The 22767-nt window shown below is 37.5% G+C and overlaps 1 protein-coding gene across 7 annotated transcripts in view; it reads left to right on the top strand.

Moving 5' to 3' along the window:
- The window catches only part of npas3 (neuronal PAS domain protein 3), a 1321930-nt gene that overhangs the window by 1280821 nt on the left and 18342 nt on the right, over positions 1-22767 (top strand). For all 7 annotated transcript variants that reach the window (XM_072568956.1, XM_072568955.1, XM_072568959.1 and 4 more), the window contains one exon: positions 9199-9346. In XM_072568956.1, coding sequence (XP_072425057.1) covers positions 9199-9346 — 148 coding nt within the window. The remainder of the gene's footprint in view (positions 1-9198; positions 9347-22767) is intronic.

Raw genomic sequence — 22767 nt, 5'->3', positions numbered from 1 at the left:
TTGCACAGATGATCATTACTTTGAACATGCTGCTTTTTGCATGTTTTGGCTTTGGTATTTTCCAATGGTGCTTATCTCCATTGCACAACCCTGCCAGTTATAAACACTAAAGACTTACAACACCCATCTCCAGTCACGTGCATAACATCAGCTGAGATTTCACAAAGCCTCTGAATTATAAAGATACATCTGTTATCTCCAGCTGATGTAAGATATAAAACTTGGCTTGTATCATAGCATCCCTACAATGCAGAAGGAGGCCATTCAGCCCATCAAGTCTACACTGACCATCCAAAGAACATTCCACCCAGACCCTGCCCCCATTGTATACCATAATCCTACATCTGCCAGGCTTACACATCCCTGAACACAATGGACAATCCACCTAACTTGCACATCTTTGGACTGTGGGAGGAAACAGGAGCACCCGGAGAAAGCCAGTGCGTAGAAGGGAAGAACATGCAAATTCCACACAAAGAGTCACCTGAGGATGGAATTGAACCTGGATCCCTTGTGTGTGGCAGCAGTTCTAACCACTCAGCCTCTGTGCCATTTCAGGTTTGAAGTCAGCGGCTTCATGGGATCAGCATCATGGAGTCCAGTAATAGAGCTTCAAGTTGATAAAATGCAGTCTTTAACTCACATTTCTATTGCCGTGTGTGGGAATGTTGTGATTGGTACCAAAGGAGCGTTTTTGGCCCACTCTCTTGGTGTAGAAGTGGTTTATTTGGCTGGAGATCTATGCAAGCTCACTGGGGAGCTTGGAGCAAGCTAATTACCTCAGATCAGCTGTTACAGAAACAGCATATCTTGCTGACAGAAGTAGAGCTAACAAAAGTTCTGAAAGGAAATGCTGGCAGCTCCTCCTGCACTATTCTCAATAAGTCTTCTCAAATAAACAAGAATGCAGATTGTGGGAGTGCAGATAATTGAGTGTGTACCGTATGTGTTTTTCAAATGCCATCATCCGAACCCCATTCATGTGTGACTGAAGGGAAAACCCACAAGCTTGAAAAGAAGAAAGGTCTATTTTGGTAAAGTTGGCTGAAGGGTAAAGGCTTGCAAGAATTTTGGACCTCCCTACTATTCTTTAAAAAGTGTAACTTGATGGGTAGAGTAGCCAGAACCTCAGTTTAGTATTTTTTTTTCTAAAACACAGCTTTGCAGTACTCCCTCAGTACTGCATTGAAGAAATATCCTATATTTTGTGCTCAGTGTTTGGTGAGGAAATATAAAACACAGCCTTCTGACTGAGAGGCATAACTGCTGCCCACAAAATTACAACTAAAACAGCCAATTTCAATAATTCTTCAACAATCCTGCCTCCATTGACACTACCAAGCTGGTTTTGTTGTATAATTGTAAACATAAAACTTTAAATATAAGCCTGTCACAGATAATATGCAGTTCAGAGTAATGATTGATGCATAACTATTCCAGAGAACAAATAAAACTGTATAGAAAATGAAATAAAGCCAATATTTTAATTTGAAAACTAAATTAGCTTGACAGTTTTAGGTTCCTATTGTATAAAGTTACAAAGACACTTAGTATTTAGGGTGTAGGTTTGCTCGCTGAGCTGTAGGTTTGATGTCCATATCTGGATATCAAACTGGATATCAAACCTACAGCTCAGCGAGCAAACCTACACCCTAAACCTCAACCTGAGCTACAAACCTTCACAAACCTTGCAAAAACACTTAGTATTAATACAGTTTGGAGGACTTGAGTTTTGAAGGATTGTGAATAATAGATATATTTCTAGTCTGTGAACCTACCTGTAGTGTTTTACTTAAAATAAGTCATTGAAAATTCATTATGGAACTGCAGATTTTTTTTAACCAAGGCTTCCAAGAAATCATAGACTGGTGATAGTTGCTCGCTTGCAGAGTTGTTTGTTTTATTAGATTAGATTAGATTAGATTACTTACAGTGTGGAAACAGGCCCTTCGGCCCAACCAGTCCACACCGACCCACCGAAGCGCATCCACCCATACCCATTCCCCTACATCTAACACTACGGGCAATTTAACATGGCCAGTTCACCTAACCTGCACATTTTTGGACTGTGGGAGGAAATCGGAGCACCCGGAGGAAATCCACACAGACACAGGGAGAATGTGCAAACTCCACACAGTCAGTCGCCTGGGGCGGGAACTGAACCCGGGTCTCTCGCGCTGTGAGGCAGCAATGCCAACCACTGTTCCACCGTGCATGACTTAGTTGGAGAGTAGCCAACTAAAAACAAGCCAAGCTGGGAAAAAGCCTGCAAAAAGCAAGCAGAGTTGGAAGAAAGTTTCTCAGAACCGAGTTGAAGTTGGAGAAACACTTGTAATGAACAAGCTGTCCAACTGATTTTTCCCAGATGTAAAAAGTGAACTGTCTGCAGCAACTCAGAGTGAAACCTATTTGTTATTTTGAATGAGTGATTGAAAAATAATCTCAAACTTTTTACTACCTGAGAAAGAAGTGTCTGCAGGTTTTCAGTCTACGAGAGACAGCCATGCATGATTAGTGATTTGACCACACGTGCCAGAACATCAAAGCAACAGACTCCAGAATAATATCCTCTTGCCTCCAAGAATAACCCATTGGCCAAAGTGTTTTTTTACAGAGAGTTTTTTTTTGCCCTCTTTTCCTGAAGCATGAAGATGTGTGTTTTGGGGATATTTAGAGAGATGGGCATTTGTTCTTCTATATTACTGACAAGGTATGTTAACAATTATTCTATATTTATTGAATAACCTTTATCTGATGTAAATCCATAACTATTTAAAGAAACTGAGTTGGTGGATTTTTTTGTTTAAAGCCTGATATCAATAAAGAACTTAATCAGTCACCTTGACAACTGGGAGAAGCATCTTTGAGTTTGTTACCCATGGAGTAGTGGGATTAAAGGAACAGTGCACTCTTCCAGTCTGTTATATTAATAATCAGAAGTGTTTACAAAACACTGAAAATTAAGCGGTATTATAACTTAAAAGTTTACAACAGATTTTCTAGTATATTATGAAAATCCAATAATATTCATTATTAAATATGTAACAATTGAGAGATAAAAGGTTTTTTTGGACAGTAAATTTAAATGTAGCATATCTAAAGGGGTCATGTGACCTGTTCTGCCATCTACCTGTTGTAAACAAAGATGACTTAATGTTAGTGATCAAAGGAAGGCTTAACTTGCTTGTTACTTATATTTGGAGACAATGGCAGCAGTCTCTGTGTTTGCAATGATTAGACATAGAGTCTCCCAAAGACTGAGAAAAGTATCAGGTTATAAACAGTTGTGCTGTAAACTTCCCATTTACTTCTAAGTTGAAAAGAGAGCTTAGAGTCAAAATTAAGCAATTAGTATTTCTATCTGAACAAAAGGTGAATATGCTTTATGTCACTATGGGAAAGAGCCGAAAAAGCATTTTTTGTGATGATATTACAGACTTCTACATAAATCAATGAAAATCAAAGATAGCAGTATCCAGAGGGCAAAATGGAGAGAAAAGCTGCTTGAATTTGTAGAGCTACTCCAGCTGGATGTGGAAGGGAGACAGTCTCTAATCGAAAAGATGCATCTTACAATCATCTAAGGATTCCAAGTGATATGCCATGGAATAACTAGAGAGAAGAAGGATCATCAGAACACACTAGATTTAATTAATTTTCCAAGAACTGAGAAACACAATGGTCACTCATAGTTACTACTCAGCAAAAAGAGGACATAGGAACACGCTGAAAGTTGAAACTATTTGTCAAAAAGACTGTAATTTTGTGGATCACATGATGGGTGACTTCACATTTTCTGTAAAGTACAAGTTGCCTACAAAAGATGATAGTATTTAGTCAATAGTTTATTTTGGTCATTTGATTCAGTAATTGCTTAAAATGTCAAATCTTGACATAACATTAAGTGAAAGAACAAATTTCTTTTTAAAAGATATACTGAAATAATGCTGTAGTTAATGCAACATCCAAATTGGAAATTTGAGTAGAATCATAAAAGAACACCTTTAGCCAGATTTTGCAGTCCGCGGCAAAATCAGGTCAATTGCTGATGACTGCAAAACAGGTTGTAGGTTAATTTGAATCTAGCACTCTGTCATGGGAACGCCTAGAATCTAGTATTGTTAAAAAAAAGGAAGCAGCCTGCATGAAAGGATTCTCAAAGGTAGAAAACCAAGAAGTTAAAAACATTCATTTTATTTTTTAAAATTATTTTTAGAGAGGAAAATAAAGATTGGGACATACAAATGACATTTCAGTTTCTCCCTTAATCACATTTTAACATTGTTGAAAAAAACTACATTGAACTTATTATCATAACAGAAAAATTTAAAATCCCACAAACATACATTAGGTTTTCAGAACCAGAGAAGTTGTTCCGAAGTACTGCTAAAATTGGCATGCTTTTAAAAACCTATAGTCCCTTTTTCAATGAGATGGAGGTATTGGTGATGGACATGGGTGGACAAAGTTAAAAATCACACACCAGTTTGTAGTCCAACATGTTTATTTGGAAGTACAAGGTTTCAGAGCACTGCAGTGTTGTGTGATTTTTAACACTTTCAATGAGGTGTAACTTCTTATAAGACTTTTAACAGTGAGAATAATAGCAAAACTAATAGTGCAAAAGTGGAAGTTGGTGTGAGTTCAGTGATTCCTATTTGAGTGTATTCTAGGACATTTTAGTAGTAGTTTTGAGAAGCACGGAATGATTGGCAGCATCTTTGAATTTCTACTTTTAACTGTACAAATGCAAACTCCAGAAGTTTTTGTCAATTTCAGAGGCGTAATGATGCTGAAAGCTGATAATTTCACACCAGGCCAATAAATAATAACACTGTGAGTTCCAGGATCAAATAATATTATAGTCCAAAGATGTGCAGGTCAGGTGAATTGGCCATACTAAATTGCCCGTAGTATTAGGTAAGGGGTAAATGTAGGGGTATGGGTGGGTTGCGCTTCGACGGGTCAGTGTGGACTTGTTGGGCCGAAGGGCCTGTTTCCACACTGTGACGTAATCTAATCTAATATTTCACTCTAGATTTCTTATCCATTTTTAGATTTCAAATATAATTTTTTGAGAAAATCTGGAGGAATTTGAAATACAGATACCTGCAAAGTTTGCATTAAAACACTATTATCTGGTATAGTCATAAAGTTTATACAGCACAGAAACAGACCCTTTGGTCCAACTTAACCATGCCGAGCAAGTTTCCCAAAACTAATCTAGTCCCACATCCCTCTAAATCTTTCCTGTTCATGTACCTGTCAAAGTGTTTTTTAAACATTGTAACTGTACCTGCATCTACATCTTCCTCTGGCAGTTTATTCCAGATACAAACCACCTTCTGTGTGAAAAATGTTGCCCATTAGTCTGTTTTAAATCTTTCTCTTCTCACCTTAAAAATATTCCCCTAGTTTTGAACTCCCCCACCAGAGAGAAAAGACCCTATTTACCTCATCTCTGCCCTCAAGATTTTATAAACCTCCATAAGATCACTCTCAACCTCCTACGCTACAGTGAAAAAAAGAGGGCTGTCCAGCCTCTCCTCATACCTCAAACCCTCTAGTCCAACAGCATCCTGGTAAATCTTTTCTGAACTGTCTCCAATTTATTAATATCCTTTCTATGGCAGGGCAACCAGAACTGACTTCCAAACCATGGTGGCTTCATTGATACCCTGTACCACTTCAACATGGCACCCTGTCTCCTATACTCAATGGTGTGAGCAATGAATGCAAACATGCTAAACATCTTGTACACTATGTACATGAACCCTTAGGTCTCTCTGTTTGACAACATGGCCCAGGGCCGTAGCATTAACTGTGTAAGTCCTGTCCCTGTTTGCTTTACCAAAATGCAATATCTCGCATTTATCCAAATTAAACTCCATCAACTACACCTCAGCCAATTGGCCCATTTGATCAAGATCCATTTGTAATTTTAGATAACCTTCTTTCCTGTCTGCTATACCACCAATGTTTAGTAATCTGCAAACTTACTGAACATTCCTGCTAAACTCTCATCCAAATAACTTAAATAAATAACAAACAACATGACTGGATCAAGCACTGAGTTTGTAAGGGAAAACAGAAAGTTATGGAGAAATTCAGCAAATTTGGCAACATCTGTAGAGAAAAATAGAGTTAATTTTTCAAATCCAGTGACCCTTTGTCAGAAGTTCTCACGAATGGTCGCTGGAACTCGAAACATTAATGTTTTTTCTCTCTACAGATGCTGACAGACCTGAGTTTCTCCAGAACTTTGTGTTTGTGTTTGTGTTTGTATTTCAGATTTACAAAATCTACAATTCTTTATTTTCATATTACTAAGTTTATGAAGGTCAATGTCAAACAGTGAGGTAAAGAAGACGATGAATGAAACCTCACCAGAACACTGATCAAGGTAACTGTACAGCAATTGTGCGACTTGGATAATGTTTCACTTAAGCCTGCATTGGCTTTGTCAGGATTACCTCCACCCAAAAGATTGTCACCTGTTCCCACCCTCCTATATGTCCTTTGTATTCTTCAGTCTCAAAGCTTTCATCACTGTATCACTGTGCTAGGCAGACAGCCAACTGAGTACAATAGTGCCTTTGTTCAACTTGAGAATTACAAAAACGGAAAAATCATTGTGGAGACATTTCAGTGGTTGCTTAATTGATCAATCCAGAAAATGGAAGATTGCATCAGCAATCAAAACTTCAACCAACAAGTTGCTTTGATAAGCAAGTTAAAAGCACAGAATATCTACTGTCAATTCATCCTTGTATGAATCTAGACATACTTGCTCATGTAAGTTTGTGCTCATCGACATGTAATTTTTGGTACTCTGCAATTGTATCTTCCTGCGCATCTCTTCTAGTGCTGGTTAAATCCTTAACATGACAATAAGCAAAACTATTTTCTAATAGAATCAAGATTGTTCCCAGTCATTTCTTTCTCCTTCCAACAATCCCCCAAAATTGACTACACCTCTGAAGTACCATGGCTGATACAGCAGATTCTCTTAGAACCCATCGAATATGAAAAGCAACGCTGAATACCAGTCAGAGTCAAAATTTGAACTTAAAAATCTTCTGTGATAAAAAAAATCAGTGCTACTGCTAAAGCAAAATGAAAGCTATATGTAAATGGAATATCCAGCTAATGAAAACCTGGTTCAGTATTCACACTCGCCACTTTGCTGTTGAATTAAATGCAGCCAAAGGTCAGTTTTCTGATTTCTGTTCACCACTTTATCAATCATGTGACAGAGTCAGAGATATACAGCACGGAAACAGACCTTTCGGTCCAACTTTTCCATGCCGACCAGATATCCTAAATTAATCTTGTCCCATTTTCCAGCACTTGGCCCATATCCCTCTAAAGTCTTACTAGTCAGATAACTAACCAGATGCCTTTTAAATGCTGTAATTTACCAGCCTCCACCACTTCCTCTGGCAGCTCGTTCCATACGCGTACCATCTGCATGAAAAAGTTGCCCCTTAGATCTCTTTTGTATCTTTCTCATCTCAGCCTAAACCTATGCCCTCAAGTTCTAGACACTCCCACCCCACGGAAAAGACCTTGTGTATTTATCCTATCCATGCCCTTCATGATTTTGTAAACCTCTATAAGGTCACCCCTCAGCCTCCAACACTCCAGAGAAATCAGCCCAAGCCTGTTCAGCCTCTCCCTATAGCTCAGATCCTCCAACCCTGGCTACATGCTTGTAAATCTTTTCTGAACTCTTTCAAATTTCCCAACATCCTTCCATTAAGAAGGCGACCAGAATCACACCCAATACCAAAAGTGACTCACTAAGGCTTTGTTTCCAGCTACGTTCTGAAGCAGTTTATTGTAATAAAAGATATGGTGAAGAGGAGTGCTTTAAGTTTTAGCAGAGATTAGTATTCACAACAATCACTGACACTTGGTTTAAATTCTGCTAATTAGGTGTTTAAGTTAGTATATATTTGATTCAATACTGTTTGTGCGATGAGAGTAAACTTAAGGATCCATTCGCTGCCTAAACTCTTAATCTAAATACAGCGTTAGTGCAGTTCCGTTACAGAAAGATTAATCGTCAGAAAGTGTAACCAAGAATAGTAAAGGTAATCTTAGTGCCTGGTTGCACTAAGGTCAGCTTGCTGAAACTGTGCATTTTCTAAAACATTTATCATTTTATAAGATGCACTGTCATATGAATTTAAATTATTTCTACAGATTTGTATATCATTTATGCAAATTCTGTATTTTCTAAGCAGATAATACATCTATTGACAAACAAACTAGAGGATTAACCAATTTTTTTCTTGAAAATCATTACCCAAGATGAAAATGATTTTTCAGCTTCCTTGCAGAAAATTTCAACAGTGGTTGTACATTTGACACTCATTAGTTGCAATTAAACAAACAGATTGGACATACTGGTAAATGATGTATGTTGCTCTGAAATATTCCATCTTTTTCTAATTTATAGTTGCAAATGATTAATGGAAATATGTATCAGTTGACAAAACCATTTCACAGCTAAGGTGATCAGATTTATTACTGTAATTAGGCTTTCTTCATTTAAGCAGAAGTATAGCAGTTGTATATTTCACAGACCTTCTGGAGTGATTCGTCTCAAAAGAAAAATGCACCCCCATGTGGTCAAATTTTGTAATAGAATTATTATGTAATTGAAAACCTGTTATGGATGAGTCAGAATTGATTGTGACATTCTTCTAAAAGTTTCATATTAACAGTTGGTTAACTATATTTAAACAAATGGCAATAGCCATTAGTGATTGTAATTAGTTCTTGCATGCAGTAATACTTACCATATTAATATTTGTAGCAATGCACAAGTGATAATATTTGTTTCCACAGATTGTGAAGCAAATAGTAGTGAACAAATATTTATCAATGATATTCCTACCACACTTAATCAGATAACTAGAATCATTAGGCTTTTATTGGTGGTTAAGACTTTTCAATGTTATGTGTAATGTTCAATGTTATCCTGCAAATAAAAATGGTAAGAAAAAGGTGATGATTATTCAATCCAGTTTGCTATTGTGTATATCATAATCTACAAATTAAACATGAGAGATACATTAGAAAGACAGTGACATAAGAGTATGTGGGCCAATCTTTGTGTAATATAGCCAATTATAATTGTCCCTTCTGCATTACTGCTCTTCCTAATAGAAATTGATCTCTTTTGTTTAGTATTGAATAAAGGGCAATGTGTAACTAAGTACTATCGCTGGCTGCAGAAAAATGGAGGCTATATTTGGATCCAGTCCAGTGCCACTATTGCATTCAATGCAAAAAATGCCACTGAAAAAAATGTCATCTGGGTCAATTATGTTCTCAGGTAAGAAAATTACTTCTGTCTGAATATAAATTTTCTTTTTTTAAATGTGGATAGTTTTTAAAAATATTTATTGCTCAGTATTTAAAAGTTTCATGAAGAAACTGTATCTTATGTTTGCCTAATTTGGTATTTAAAATCTTAAGAAATATTACAATTCTTTCATATAGACCACTCGTGCTGGAAAGTCGTTTTTGCATTTAACAAATTTAATTACACTACCCTGCCCCCAAGTCTCCTGATTTTACTAAATGTTACACCATGGCTGTAATTATAAAAGGTTAATACAGTTGCGGTAATTTAACATAACCCTCCCATTGGGAAGCTGATTAATTTGAAATGGCTGCATCATACATGTAAAATGGTACATTGCAGCAGCAACTTGGACTCCTTGAATCAGTTAGCTGATGGCTACTGTGGATCAGATTGCTACCAGCAGTACAGAATTTCAACCCTGTTCTGGCTGGTGTGGATTTTTGATTTGTTTTCATTCCCTTCTTGTGAGAGAGGTTGTGATACTGTGGGTTGGACCGGCTTTTAGATGGAGACTGAAAGCGAAACCACCTTGGGATTATTTGATGGTTTGGAATTTACCCATGTCAACCCACATATTGCCAAACTATTGCCCAATTCAGTGAACTGGTAATTGAATTACCAAAGTCACACAACGGTGAGTTCTTAATTATTTAAAACTTTGTATATATTTTTAAAATGGCCAAAGAGGTGGACAATTTATTTTCAAGCTGAGAACATGTATTATATTAATAAGATTTGGAAAACTGCTACATGACGATTAGATCCTAAAGCAATTCTGAAACTGAACAGAAATGTTTTGCAACTAATCTTGTGGTTTCTCCAAAATATATTGCACTAACTTCTCTTGTTACGAATATAAGGAATTTATACAGGTAAGATAGTCTTCTACAGTTCTGCAAAGAGTGGTGTAAACAGCAGTGACTCACAAAACAGGCGTCATATGTAGACAGGTGTTGGTGCAAATTAAGTTTCAGACCATTTATAATTAGTATAATGCGGGAGATAGTGAAATAGTCAAACCTAAAAGTCACAAAGAAATAAATGTGGCATCAGCATTGTAAGTGCTGAGATAGAAACAAAGTTGGGCAATTTCAAAGAAGCAGTCTCAGTGTAAGCACACTTCAAGGTCAAATATGATATTATCTTTTTGACAGACTAGTATCGTGTCCGACTGTTGCTGCCAGAGGCGTGGAGTTGGTAGACAGGCAAATGAGTTATGTTTTCTTTTTTTGTGGGGGAGAGTTGGGGTAGTAGTGAAGAAAATAATGGCTTAATTCTTCCCAACATTTAATTTGACAAAATTTCAGCTCCTTCAGTCCTAAATGTAAGATAAACAGCCCGGTAGTTTATCAATGATCAGAAAGTGGTGGTCATCGATGTACATTGGAAAGCCAATGCTATGGAAATGTATATTAAAGATATAATCATGACAACAACATGAACAAGAACCTGGGAGCCATTCATTCGCCATCCTGTTTACTAAGTTATGGATTATGATACCAGAATAGGGGACAGGAGAAAGTGAGGACTGCAGATGCTGGAGATCAGAGCTGAAGAATGTGTTGCTGGAAAAGCGCAGCAGGTCAGGCAGCATCAAAGGAGCAGGAGAATCGATGTTTTGTGCATAAGCCCTTCTTCAGGAAGCCCTTCATTCCTGAAGAAGGGCTTATGCCCGAAACGTCGATTCGCCTGCTCCTTTGCAGCCTGACCTGCTGCACTTTTCTAGCAACACATTTTTCAGAATAGGGGACAATTTACCAAACATGAAACATAATTAAAACAATAAGATGCTTTCATCAGTAAATTTTCCATAAATCAAAGCGCAAAGCAAGTTGTGAAGTGGCAGTCGTCATGATAAACATATAAAGATTAATGTCAGTTTTCACCCTTTTGTTTGTTTGGGACCATATTGAGGCCTCAATAATCTTCATAGTCCTTTGTTTGGTTAAAGATCATACAAATACAAACTGTGAAAGAGACTGAAATTTATATGATCTATTGAATTATTTCAGCTAAATAAAATTGATGACTTGACATAATATATAGTAATTTACAATACTCCTATATTTGGCCCAAGAGCAGTGAGATGGAACACATGACAACAAAGCAGTAAATTCTTCATTATGATTGAATGAGTAAGAGATGCCAAATTGAAATCTGACATACCACAGAAAAAGAGATGTAAACTGATGGATAGTTTGATTTAAAATTGTTTTACTAAACTGCAAATAAACTACTTACTGAGCAAAATAGGTTGGAACCTAGAATGGACTCATTAGTCATGGTGTTTGCTAGGGAATAGCTCATGGCACAAGAATGGGGAAGTATTTACAAAACATTAAACATGATTCAAGCAATAAGTTGGTCTCTTCAGTAAATTCTCCTTAAATAAAGAAAAATGAAGTGACAGCCTTATTTGTAATACTCACAAATTGGGCCTTACCGTAACAGTGTTATACTCTAGAAGATAACTATTTAAAGAATCCAAGTCCACACTTATGTTGAGAGCTCCATTTAGTTAACACTCCATAAAACCTACATCTAACTGATTTTTTTTCTTTTTTTACACTGAACTGTTATCACACACAACTGAGTGACCTTCCCACCACACAAAATCACTGTTGCTTTTTCTTTTGTCTTTTTAATGACTGACCACACCTGCAAAAACATCTGTGTAACCAATTCAATATTTACGTACAAAGCCCATTATGGGCAAACCCAATTATGGGCTATAGTTATAGAACCAATTCACACCCATTTAACCTTTAATTAAAATATTCTTCACCTGTTCCCTCATTGTATTAGATCTCGGGCATCCCTTCAGAACTTAGTAAATGATAACAGATTCCTTTTTATCATTTTAAATAAATCAATATATACTTAATTAAAAATAAACAAAATAAAATATACAAAATTACAACATATTCCTTGTTCCCTTTGCACAAAGCTCCAACCATCCTTTTTCCAGTATGTCCAACAGTTTGTTCGAGCTCGTGTCTTTCTTTGTAGAAAAATCAGACAGCTGGCTGCTGTTATCCATCATTTCAGTTTAGAGATTCCCCCCATTGTTCAGCATCTGTTATAAAATTGCAATATTGATTCTGAGTCTTTTTTTCACTCATTTCATTGTGTGTACATTATCATATAGTTACATATTATCAATATGGCACTCAATGGGTCTTGCTGCTGAATCCCATTTTAGTATTTCTTCCAGTAATTTTGCTATGAAAAGCATCAAATCAGCTGCTTCGCCAAGAGTAGGAGTTTCTGCTTCTAAAGTGCTTTTTAATAGTCTTCTGATCTAAATATTATAAACCCTCCACTCATCATAGAGATGTATGTAAGAAATATTCCCATGAACAACAAGTTTCATGTTCCTGCGCATTTTCCAGTGTTCACAATTCCAAAACACAATGCTTCATTTTTAGCTCTTTCTAAGTTTTGTTAGCACAGATAACTTGGGAGTTTCCATAGTTCTACTCAATTCTAATACTTAAAATGAATATATGCCTGTGTTTAGATGCTGAGCCAATTCAGCTATCTTATTGGACTTTGCAGTTCACACAACTGGTGAGGGAAGTTATAGGTCATGGTATAAAAGGGACAGTAGCGACATGGATACATAATTGGCTGGGTGATAGGAAACGGAGAATGGTAGTAAATTAATGTTTTGTTTTTAGCTGGATAATGATTTGTAGTGTGAAATTTCCCAGGAATCAGTATTGTGATGCTTGGCTTTTTCTCATATCTATTAATGATCTGCATCTTGGTATACAGGGGACAATTTCAAAAGCACTAAACTTGGAAGAATTGTAAACTGTGAGGATGAAGTATTGAATTTGAAAAGGACGACTAACATTAGTGGAGTTGGTGGATAGGTGACAAATGAGGTTAATGCAGAGAAGTGTGAGGTGATGCACTTTGATCAGAACAACATTATGAAATAGGGGATTAAATTCTAAAGAGGTACAAGAACAAAGAGACCTCGTTGTATGTGGGTACAGATCATTGAAGGAGGCAGGACAGATGGAGACAATGGTTAATAAAGGATAATATTTTTGGCATTATTAATAGGCCATAGACTAAAAGAGCCAGGACAGTGATGTTGAACTTGCACAAAACACTTGCTAGACCTCAACCAGAGAAACATGCACAGTTGTGGGCACATTATATGAGAGATGTGAATGCATTAGAGTGGGTGCAAAGGTAATTTGCAAAAATAGTTCCAGGAATGACAAACTCCTGTTATGAGGATAACTATTCTTCTTGGAGAGAAGAAGGCTGTGAGGAGATTTGATAAAGGTTTTCAAAATCATGAGTAGGCTGAATAGTGTAAAAGAAAAGGGAATGAGAGGGCATAGATTTAAAGTGCAAACGAAGCAAGGTGATGTGAGAAAAATGTTTTGCAATGAGCGTGTAGTTAGAGTATGGAATGCACTGTCTGGAAATGTTGTGAATGCAGGTTCAGTTGAGACACTTGAGGGCATTGGATGATTAGTTGGATAGAAATAGTACAAAAAGGATAAAGTCACCACTAGGCTGCTATCTCATTCGAGCGAGACAATTGATGGTGGTTTAACCTGAGGGTCACCATGCGTCAGGTTTCACTCTAATTAAGCAGGAATTAAACTCTACATTGCAAACCAGGTATCCAACCAACTGAGCTAACTGACCCCCTTTTAAGAAATGATGTGCAGGGACATGGGGAATAGACAGGAGATTGTCGCAAGGTAATAAAACTAGGGCAGAACAATGGGCCAAATATCCTCCTTCAGCCCCTTAACACTGTGACTTTATCCATTTTACCCATGGAAGCCATTGCATCGTTTTGTGACTTTAACTACAATCAGTAGGGCTAACATTTTCCAAATAAGTTTGCTGATAAACGTGACACTTGATCCACTCTGCCTGATTTCTAATCCAATATACTTAAAAGCCCTACAAGCTGACCTCATATTTTGAATTCAGCTTTAAACACATTTATGACAATGTTTTTAAAGTCACTGCACCCAACCCGTAAAACCATCACCTCCATATATCATAAAGATAACTGAGAGCTGCCTTCATGATGCAAATAAGTGTGACAGATTTTGGTTTTAACTGAAGACAACTTAATTTCAATAAGACAGACCTTATTGAAAGGAAGTAAGTTCAAGAGGCATTATTTAGGCTGCATAGCATTTACTTAACATCTGAAGTATTCCCATTGCATTTAGTGCCTATTTTGGAAGACAAAGAAATATTTCCTTCTGAAACTGATCTCACTTCAGAAATGCAGTTTTAATCATTTGATCAACATTTGATTAAGATTCCCAAATATTTGTTGCTAACAAAGCCTAGAAAATTTTCAGAATTGCTTTTCCAATTGTTGTTGAATCTACTCTTATTATTTCACCCCCAGTTTTGATTCAAAACCTCATTCCATTTGCCTTGCTTTAGTGAGTCCCAGAAGGAGACAACGTTTCCATGCATATTGACAATATGCATTGGTTGTCCCCTATCTGGAATCTCGGTGTACACTCCAACTTCTCTCCACCTTTGTAGTTCTCATTGTTTGGCATTATTTATTAACTTGTCTTCCAGTTTGTTCATGGCCACTAAGACTACCCTATCACATGATGTTCTGCTCCTAGTAGTTTTCCTGGTTTATACTATATTTGGTAAACTATCTTGCTATCAGTCTCCTGTTTGACTACTACTGTTTCACCTCCCACTTCTATTAACAGGATAACTTTCAACCGATCATGAACTCTTTTAAGGGCCTTACTCACTCCCAAACCCATAGTTTCAATGCACACTCTCTTTTTGTTGCCTTCCATTATTGTATTTTTAAAAATATATTCATTTTTCTCAACCGATGGACCTAACCTCCTGCCCCACATTTCTTATATTCATCCAGCTTTTATATTTTCCTGTGACCTTACCTGCTTTATTTGTAATGTTAAAAATCACACAACACCAGATTATAATCTAACCTGTTGGACAATAATGTGGTGTTGTGTGATTCTTAACTTTGTTCACCTCACCACAGTACAACACTGGCACTTCCACATCGTTATTTATAATGGTCACATTTCTCTACTGATTAATTCCTTCTGGCAAATATTTGGCTTTCATACACACTTCTGGTAGTGATAGGCTCATATTGATCATCAGAACTGATCTGTCCATCTTCAGACAAAATGGCAATTGTAGCAGTTTGGTCCTTATAGTTGTATACTATCTGGGTATGCGTGGTACCTGGTTCCTTGTTATTTTCTATTACTCTTTCAGATTCTGATAACTTGTAATCCATACCAAGCAACCTTGACCATACCCTAACAATCTGATTCCCATGCTGTACAATTACTATTTCCCATCTTTACCAACAACCCTTCCTAGGCCTTTCCATTCTTTAAGCCCCTCTTATAATAAACGATATCTCACATGTTGAAACTGGTTTCCAAAGGCCTTACCTTCTATCTTAAGGTTTGCTGAATACTTTGTGATTTTGACTTGAATAAAAGCCTTTTCTCCTGTATGCAGTACTTTCAAATGCTCTGAGAAAGTAGAATTAATTATAGTCCCTTCTCAAACTGGGGGGTTGATCACTTCGTACTAATGGAATTTCAGGGTTCCTAACAAAAACTAACTGATACAGCTATATTCTCCAACCATCTACAACAGATTCTCAGTGTGTAGAGTCCACACTGGTGCATATAATAATTTTCATCTATTACTATATGATTCCTTTTACATTCCCCCTTGATGAAAGGGTTTTCTGCTGCTTAATGCATAACGATGATGTTCTTATTTACACATCTCCACACACATCATTCGTAAGCATTATTGGTCAAGAAATTTTGTCAGTGGCCAAAATGTGGATACCTTTTTATTTCCTTACCCATAATTATTTTATCTTTACAATGCACTATTGTTGACTTGACAAAATCTGGTTCCTAAATCTACAAAATGCAAAATTAATGCATATTTTTTCTTTAACCCATATCTTTAAATTCTTAGTCACCACCTTGTTGAAATCTCTTGCTATCTCTTTACTATAGACTGTGATGGTGTTCTTTGATATTTCTTACAAATCTGACATCTATTACTTTTCTCTTCTGTGAACTTATCATACTACATTAATTTTTAAAAACTTTTAGAGGATGGATGGCAAATTGCCTCTGTAAATTTAATACAATTATCTTTTGCCTTTCAAATTCCATCCCCTGATGTCAGTAACACTGTTTTAATTTATTTTGTCGAATGGTATCTTCTATTAAAGAAATACAATAGTGTCCTGACTGTGTAAATTGCAAGTTCAAAAATTTTTCAAATACATCAGCTTTTTCATTTTTCACGTCAAGTATCATCTGTTCTTCCTTCGTTGATACCTACATGATAACAACAGTATTTCATTATGCACTATATCCGTGCTAATAACCCTCAACAAGGTGGTTGACTTTAAACTGTCCTCGAGGCAATTAGGGATGGGCAATAAATGCTGGCTCGGCTAGCTATGCCCACATCCCATCAACAAATACAACAATAATAATTCTACTTGACAAGGAATAACCACCCTATTTAAAGATTTTAACAAGTTATCTCTAAATCCGAAACTTACAGAACTCGCAAATGTTTAAATTTATCTTAATTCTTATTGATCAGAGAGTCAAGGAAGCATTCTAGCCAGTCACTTCTGCACACTGTAGATCTCCATCCACTGCTGATTACTGTACAGTTGAAAAGCTCTGCTACCAGGACATTCATTACTGAGCTAAACCTTCTTGTCACCAACACAATGCCCTTTTTTTGATCTATGTCTCTACCTTCTCCCTTCGATCCTTCTGTTTCATGTTTAGTTTTTTTTTAATTTAGGGCTATTAGGACAGTTCATGGTATAGGGGTACTTGGAATCACACCTAAAGTGTTGTTTGATTACACCCTGAGCATTTGTGGGATTCATGCTCTTCCTGTAAATTCCGAATTCTCCCTGTTTCTCAAAATTATCTATCACAGTTGTGATATAAAATGTGTGGTATACATAGAAATCACTTATTTTAAGCTTTAATTTTGAACTAGTGGTGTGTGGGCTTTGATCTGTGTATATGATAAGGAAGAGAGAGACTGGGGTGATAATAGGAATTTATTTTTATTGGGGGAGTTTTACAAGCAGACAGAGTGGCTAAAGCTTACCTTCAGTTTCAAAAGGTCAGGTAATTTCATTTTGTTCAGAGGAAATATTCATAGCTTGGAATGTTTGCTTTCAGTTTGCAGAAGTCCGAGTTGAATTTGGATGTATGAAACAGTTCTCATGGAGAAGAGAGTGGGTTTAGAGCTATTGGAAAATAGGTTACCTCAGTGTAATAATGTTAGTGTGCAAGTTCCAATCCAAAAGTTTAAATTTAGAAGCTGGAAAACGTTTTTTGAAGCTGAGAAAGTTGTGACATCATGTAATTTATTTATTTGTGGGATATGGGTACGGCTAGCTCAACAGCATTTATTGCCAGTTCTTTGTTGTCCTTGAGAAGATGGTGCTGAGCTGCCTTCTTCAACCACTGTAGTCTATATCCTATAGGTTAACCCACAATGCCCTTAGGGAGGAGATTCCAGGATTTTGCAGCAACAGTGAAAGAACAGTGTTATATTCCCATGTCAGGATGGTGAGTAACCGAAGTGGAACTTGCAAAAGATGGTGTCCCCATGTATTTGCTGCTTTTGTCCTTGGAAGATATCGTGGGTTTAGTAACTTCTGACTAAAAGTGTTTGGTGAATTTCTGCAGTGCATCTTTGTAGATAAAACACATCACTGCTCCTGAGCATTATTGGTAGAGGAGGTAGGTGCTTATGGTTGTGCAGTCAATCAAATGGGCAACTTTATCCTGGCTGGTGACTAGCTTCTTGAATTTGATGGAAGTGCACTCATCCAGGCAAGTGGGGAATATTCCATCACACTCCTGACTTGTGCCTTGTAGATAATGGGCAGGCTCTGAGGACTCAAGAGGTAAGTTACTCATCGCTGTATTCCTAGGCTCTGACCTGCTCTTGTAGCCACTGGTTTATATGGTGAGTCCAGTTGAGTTTCTGGTCAATGATAACCCATTGGCAGTGGTTGACAGTGTGGAATTGTGATGATAATACCATTGAATGTCAAAGGATAATGGCTAGGTTGTCTCTTATTGTAGATGATCATTGTTTGACATTTGTGTGGTATGAATAGTACTTGTCAGCCCAAGCCTAGATATTGTTCAGATCTTATTGCATTTGAACATGGACTGGTTCAGTGCACCTGTTTCATTGAGGAATGATGAGTGATGCTGAACATTGATGCTGAACCAATCAAAGAAGAGATAATGAAACTGTTAAGAACAGGAATTGAAAGAAACAGTTAAGTTAAACTGATAAATGTAATATTGCAGTGGAATTTTCTGGTGTTTGAGTACTGTAAAGTGATAGTGTTTACATTAATGGCACTGTATTTTTCAATGTGTTTCAAAATATTTCCATTTCTGTTATATGCAAATAGTTTGTTTTATTCTATTTTACTTTCCTCTTGCATAATAAGCTTCTGCTCTTCTGTTTAAACTTCATCTGCAGCATCTTGTGTTTCAGTGAAAGACAACCATGGTAGATTTTTTTTAAAAAGCAAGACATGATCTGTTCAGCCAAATTTCAGTCTGGGACCTGATTTAGAGTAAGAACATTAGCAGAGATTATAATATGTTTCTGACCTTTTTTCTATTTGTTATAATTTTCCTTTCATGTGTCCTCCATCTTCTGTCCTATGCCAATTGCCTCCTTTGGACCACACATGCCACTGGAATTTTCCTATGTTCCAACAGTGTATGTTTATCCTCAGATTTAAGTTCTGTGAAAACTAGATGTCTATCCATACTCGATACTATGGCACAGTCCAAAAACTTAAATGCCAGCAAAGACTGGGAAGATTCCAAATGAAATCTGTGCAGGTTTGCATACAGTCTACTGAATTCCATTATATACTCTTCAATGGTCTTCTAAATTTACCAAGGTCTGACCACACTTCATAAACAGTCAAAAAAGCATCTTTTTGATAAATTTTATCTGTAGAATTAACAGTCTGTCCAAATCTTCATCTGTGTTCAATTCATTGAGCTCTAAATTTGAAAATGTTCTTTCTTGACCTGCCTTTGTATGGTCATGAAAATGCTAAGGCCATACCTTGTTTCGTCTTTGGTAAAGCAGTAACTCAAGTCCACACTATAAATTCATTCTTCTGTTGTTCACAAGGACTTGTTTTCAGCAAATTAATTCAACCATCCTCTGCTGCCATTAGGCAGCAATTGTATTTCAACAGATTTCAAGTCCACACTTCTAGTGAGAATTTTATTTGGCTTCGCCACATTGCATTAAACTCACATCTGACTGACTACCAGATACCCATGTTAATACAACCAATTCTCACCCAGCAAACCATTACTTAATATATGCATCACCTTCTTCAGGAATGATGAAGAACATCGACTCTCCTGCTGCTCGGATGCTGCCTGACCTGTGCTTTTCCAGCACCACACTTTTTGGCTCTGATTCTCCAGCATCTGCAGTCCTCATTTTCTCCCTTGTTCCTTTAGGTCTTCAGACCTTTTTATATGATACCAGCAATCAGGTCTAAGTTCACCTAGTTCCCTCCTTTTAATGTGATCATCAAGGATCAAACCTCTGACTCATTTCTTAATTAGGAGATCTTCTAAAAATAACTTCTCTCTCAAACAATCAAATTCTGAATCCCAGTCAGGTTTGTTGATTTTTCTAAACTTTGCTATCAAGAGATGGGAAATCTGTCCAAGGAATATTGCCAACCAAAGTACTTATAATTGAATCAAATGGATCAATATTCCAGTAGTTATAACCCTATGTCCTTCAAACCAGAGAGTTAAATATTCTCAATAGGGCAAAGATGGAAACACTAACTTAGTATCCCTCAGCATGGGAAGGGAGTAATCAGTAGGTCTTTTTGTAGCTATCCATTACTACCTGCTGGATATACGCAGAGGTAGCTTATGTTTAGAAATTGTGATAACTGCCCTCCTTCACCAAGTCAACATTGTGGTCTCCAATACAATGGAAAGCAGGCAGGTGTCAGAATCAGAAGCTTACCCTCCATTTAAAAAAATAAACTAATTAATGATTTGGTTAACAAAGAAATAAACCTGAATTTTATATTACCTTCACAATTTTTATGTGGATTGAAATGGACATGATTTGGAGGGAGACACAGCAGGTAACAGGATAATTTGCAAATGGGTGCATAAAGGTTCAGTGGAAGATTCTAATGCTGAAGATGGAAATGCTGACAATGTTTTAAGTTTGATTTACCATAGTTTAAGCTTGAAATTGGTCACTACCCTTTCCCAGGAAATAAAAAAAACAAACAGGATGGCACAGTGGCTCAGTGGTTAGCACTGCTGCCCCAGGGTCCCAGGTTCGATTCCAGCCTCGGGTGACTGTCTGTGTGGAGTTTGCACATGCTCCCTGTGTCTGCGTGGGTTTCCTTCGGGTGCTCCGGTTTCCTCCCACAGTCCAAAGATGTGCAGGTCAGGTGAATTGATAATGCTAAATTGCCCAGAGTGTTAGGTACATCATTCAGAGGGAAATGGGTTACTCTTTGGAGGGTTGGTGTGGACTGGTAGGGCCAAATGGCCTGTTTCCACACTGTAGGGAATCTAATCTAAAAAATTCAATCAAGTTGTGCACTCCCAACATTGGGAGTTTAATTCTTGTCCTTCATAGGAATTGTTCATTTAGTAGCAGCTTCCTCCACCAAAGATGAAAGATGGAGAGGAAGGAGGAAGCTTACCTGGGACAAGTGACCCAGCAAGGTGAACAATGCTTCGATGCAAAGGCAGTCTCACTTTGAGTCTTTATACTCACCTTTTCAACATATCCTATTACTTGGCTTGTCTCCCTCCAAACATTTGTCTCATCCTCCCACTGACAGACAGAGGTACTTAAAGCCACTGCTCAATCAACCATGTCTAAAGGGTCAGGATAACATACCTCCAGATTCCTGAACGAACATGCCTTGGAAGACTCTGTCACCAATATGATAGTTATATCCTGGTGTGAAATGCTCTCAAAGGAGATTGCCATCTATTGTTGCTGGTCACCTGATGCTAGTGGCATTAACAGTAGCTGGTCTTGCTTTCTTTTGCCTCTGAACCATCCCAGAGATCATGAGGGAACCAGAGTGAAATTTTCTGCTTCGTGTCCAACACTGTATATGGGTTTTAGAGATGTTATTTTAGCTAAATCCAGTTAATGTGATTTACCAGTGACAGTGCCACTCAAAAATAAAAATCAGAGGTTTTGCAGCAATGACAGGAATTCTGAAGGTGAGAGACCTGATTCATTACACACTGTTGACAAAAATACCACAACCTAGACAACCAGGTGCATTTCTAAACAGAAAAGATTCACCAACCAGGTGGAGCTCTGCAATATTTTACTGCTGAGTCTCACTCACATTGTATGCTGTGCCTTGCATAACCTGGTCCACCAGAGGAAGGAGCCCCTAAGAGATGAGAATCTGATGGAGACTGTCATATCCACTGAGGATGAGGATGAGGAGTTGGAAAGTGAGCCATGTCAGTCAGCTGGGCTAGTCAGTGTGCTGGAGGCATGAGATACTCGAGATATGGCAAAGATTCCAAGAGCAATGTATTTTCTGCTCAACTATAATATCTTTGCCATACTCAGCTTTTCATGGTATCTCCTGGGAACTCAACAGCCATCTTTCAGGTGGCAATATTGAGATATCAAATGAGGTTAGGCAGGGGGACCCACATAAACACAAACTTCTTTAAAAGCATACAATTAATGCAAATCAAAAGCATCACATACGAAGGAAGCTGGAACATCAAGTGGAAAAAGCAATGCTGTAATAAGTGAGCAATTTTCGTAACCCTCAAAAGCTGCGTGTGCAGCATCTCCATCACTGGCAACTCCAGAGGCTCAGCAACAGCCTGGGGCTCAGCATTTACATTGCCTTCAGCACTCCTCCTACTGCTAGAGGCTTGCTTTATCACAGTCTCTGATCAGTAGTCTTGCAATGCGTTTACCAGCATGTGGATGTCTTAAAGCCAACTCACATGCAAGCATCAAGGTGTATGTTGTTCTTGGTGCTGTATGTGGAACAAGCATGTGATGCTGCATGCTCTGAACTTCCTCCTCCTCACAGGTTAATGTTTGATCCCTCAGAATACATGGCTGCAGCAGGCTGATGCCAGCATCATTTGAGGTGGCTTCTTTGAGGGCAAAAAACACACTCATGACATCAGGAGATTGTAACCAGAGTTTGAACCTTAAGCCACTTTGACATTGAGATACACATTCCTCTTCAAATCCTGCATGCTTTCAAACTCCAAACCCAT

Source organism: Chiloscyllium punctatum, chromosome 4 (assembly GCF_047496795.1).
Source record: "Chiloscyllium punctatum isolate Juve2018m chromosome 4, sChiPun1.3, whole genome shotgun sequence".
NCBI classification, from domain to species: domain Eukaryota; kingdom Metazoa; phylum Chordata; class Chondrichthyes; order Orectolobiformes; family Hemiscylliidae; genus Chiloscyllium; species Chiloscyllium punctatum.
This window is presented reverse-complemented; position numbering and strand designations above follow the sequence as displayed.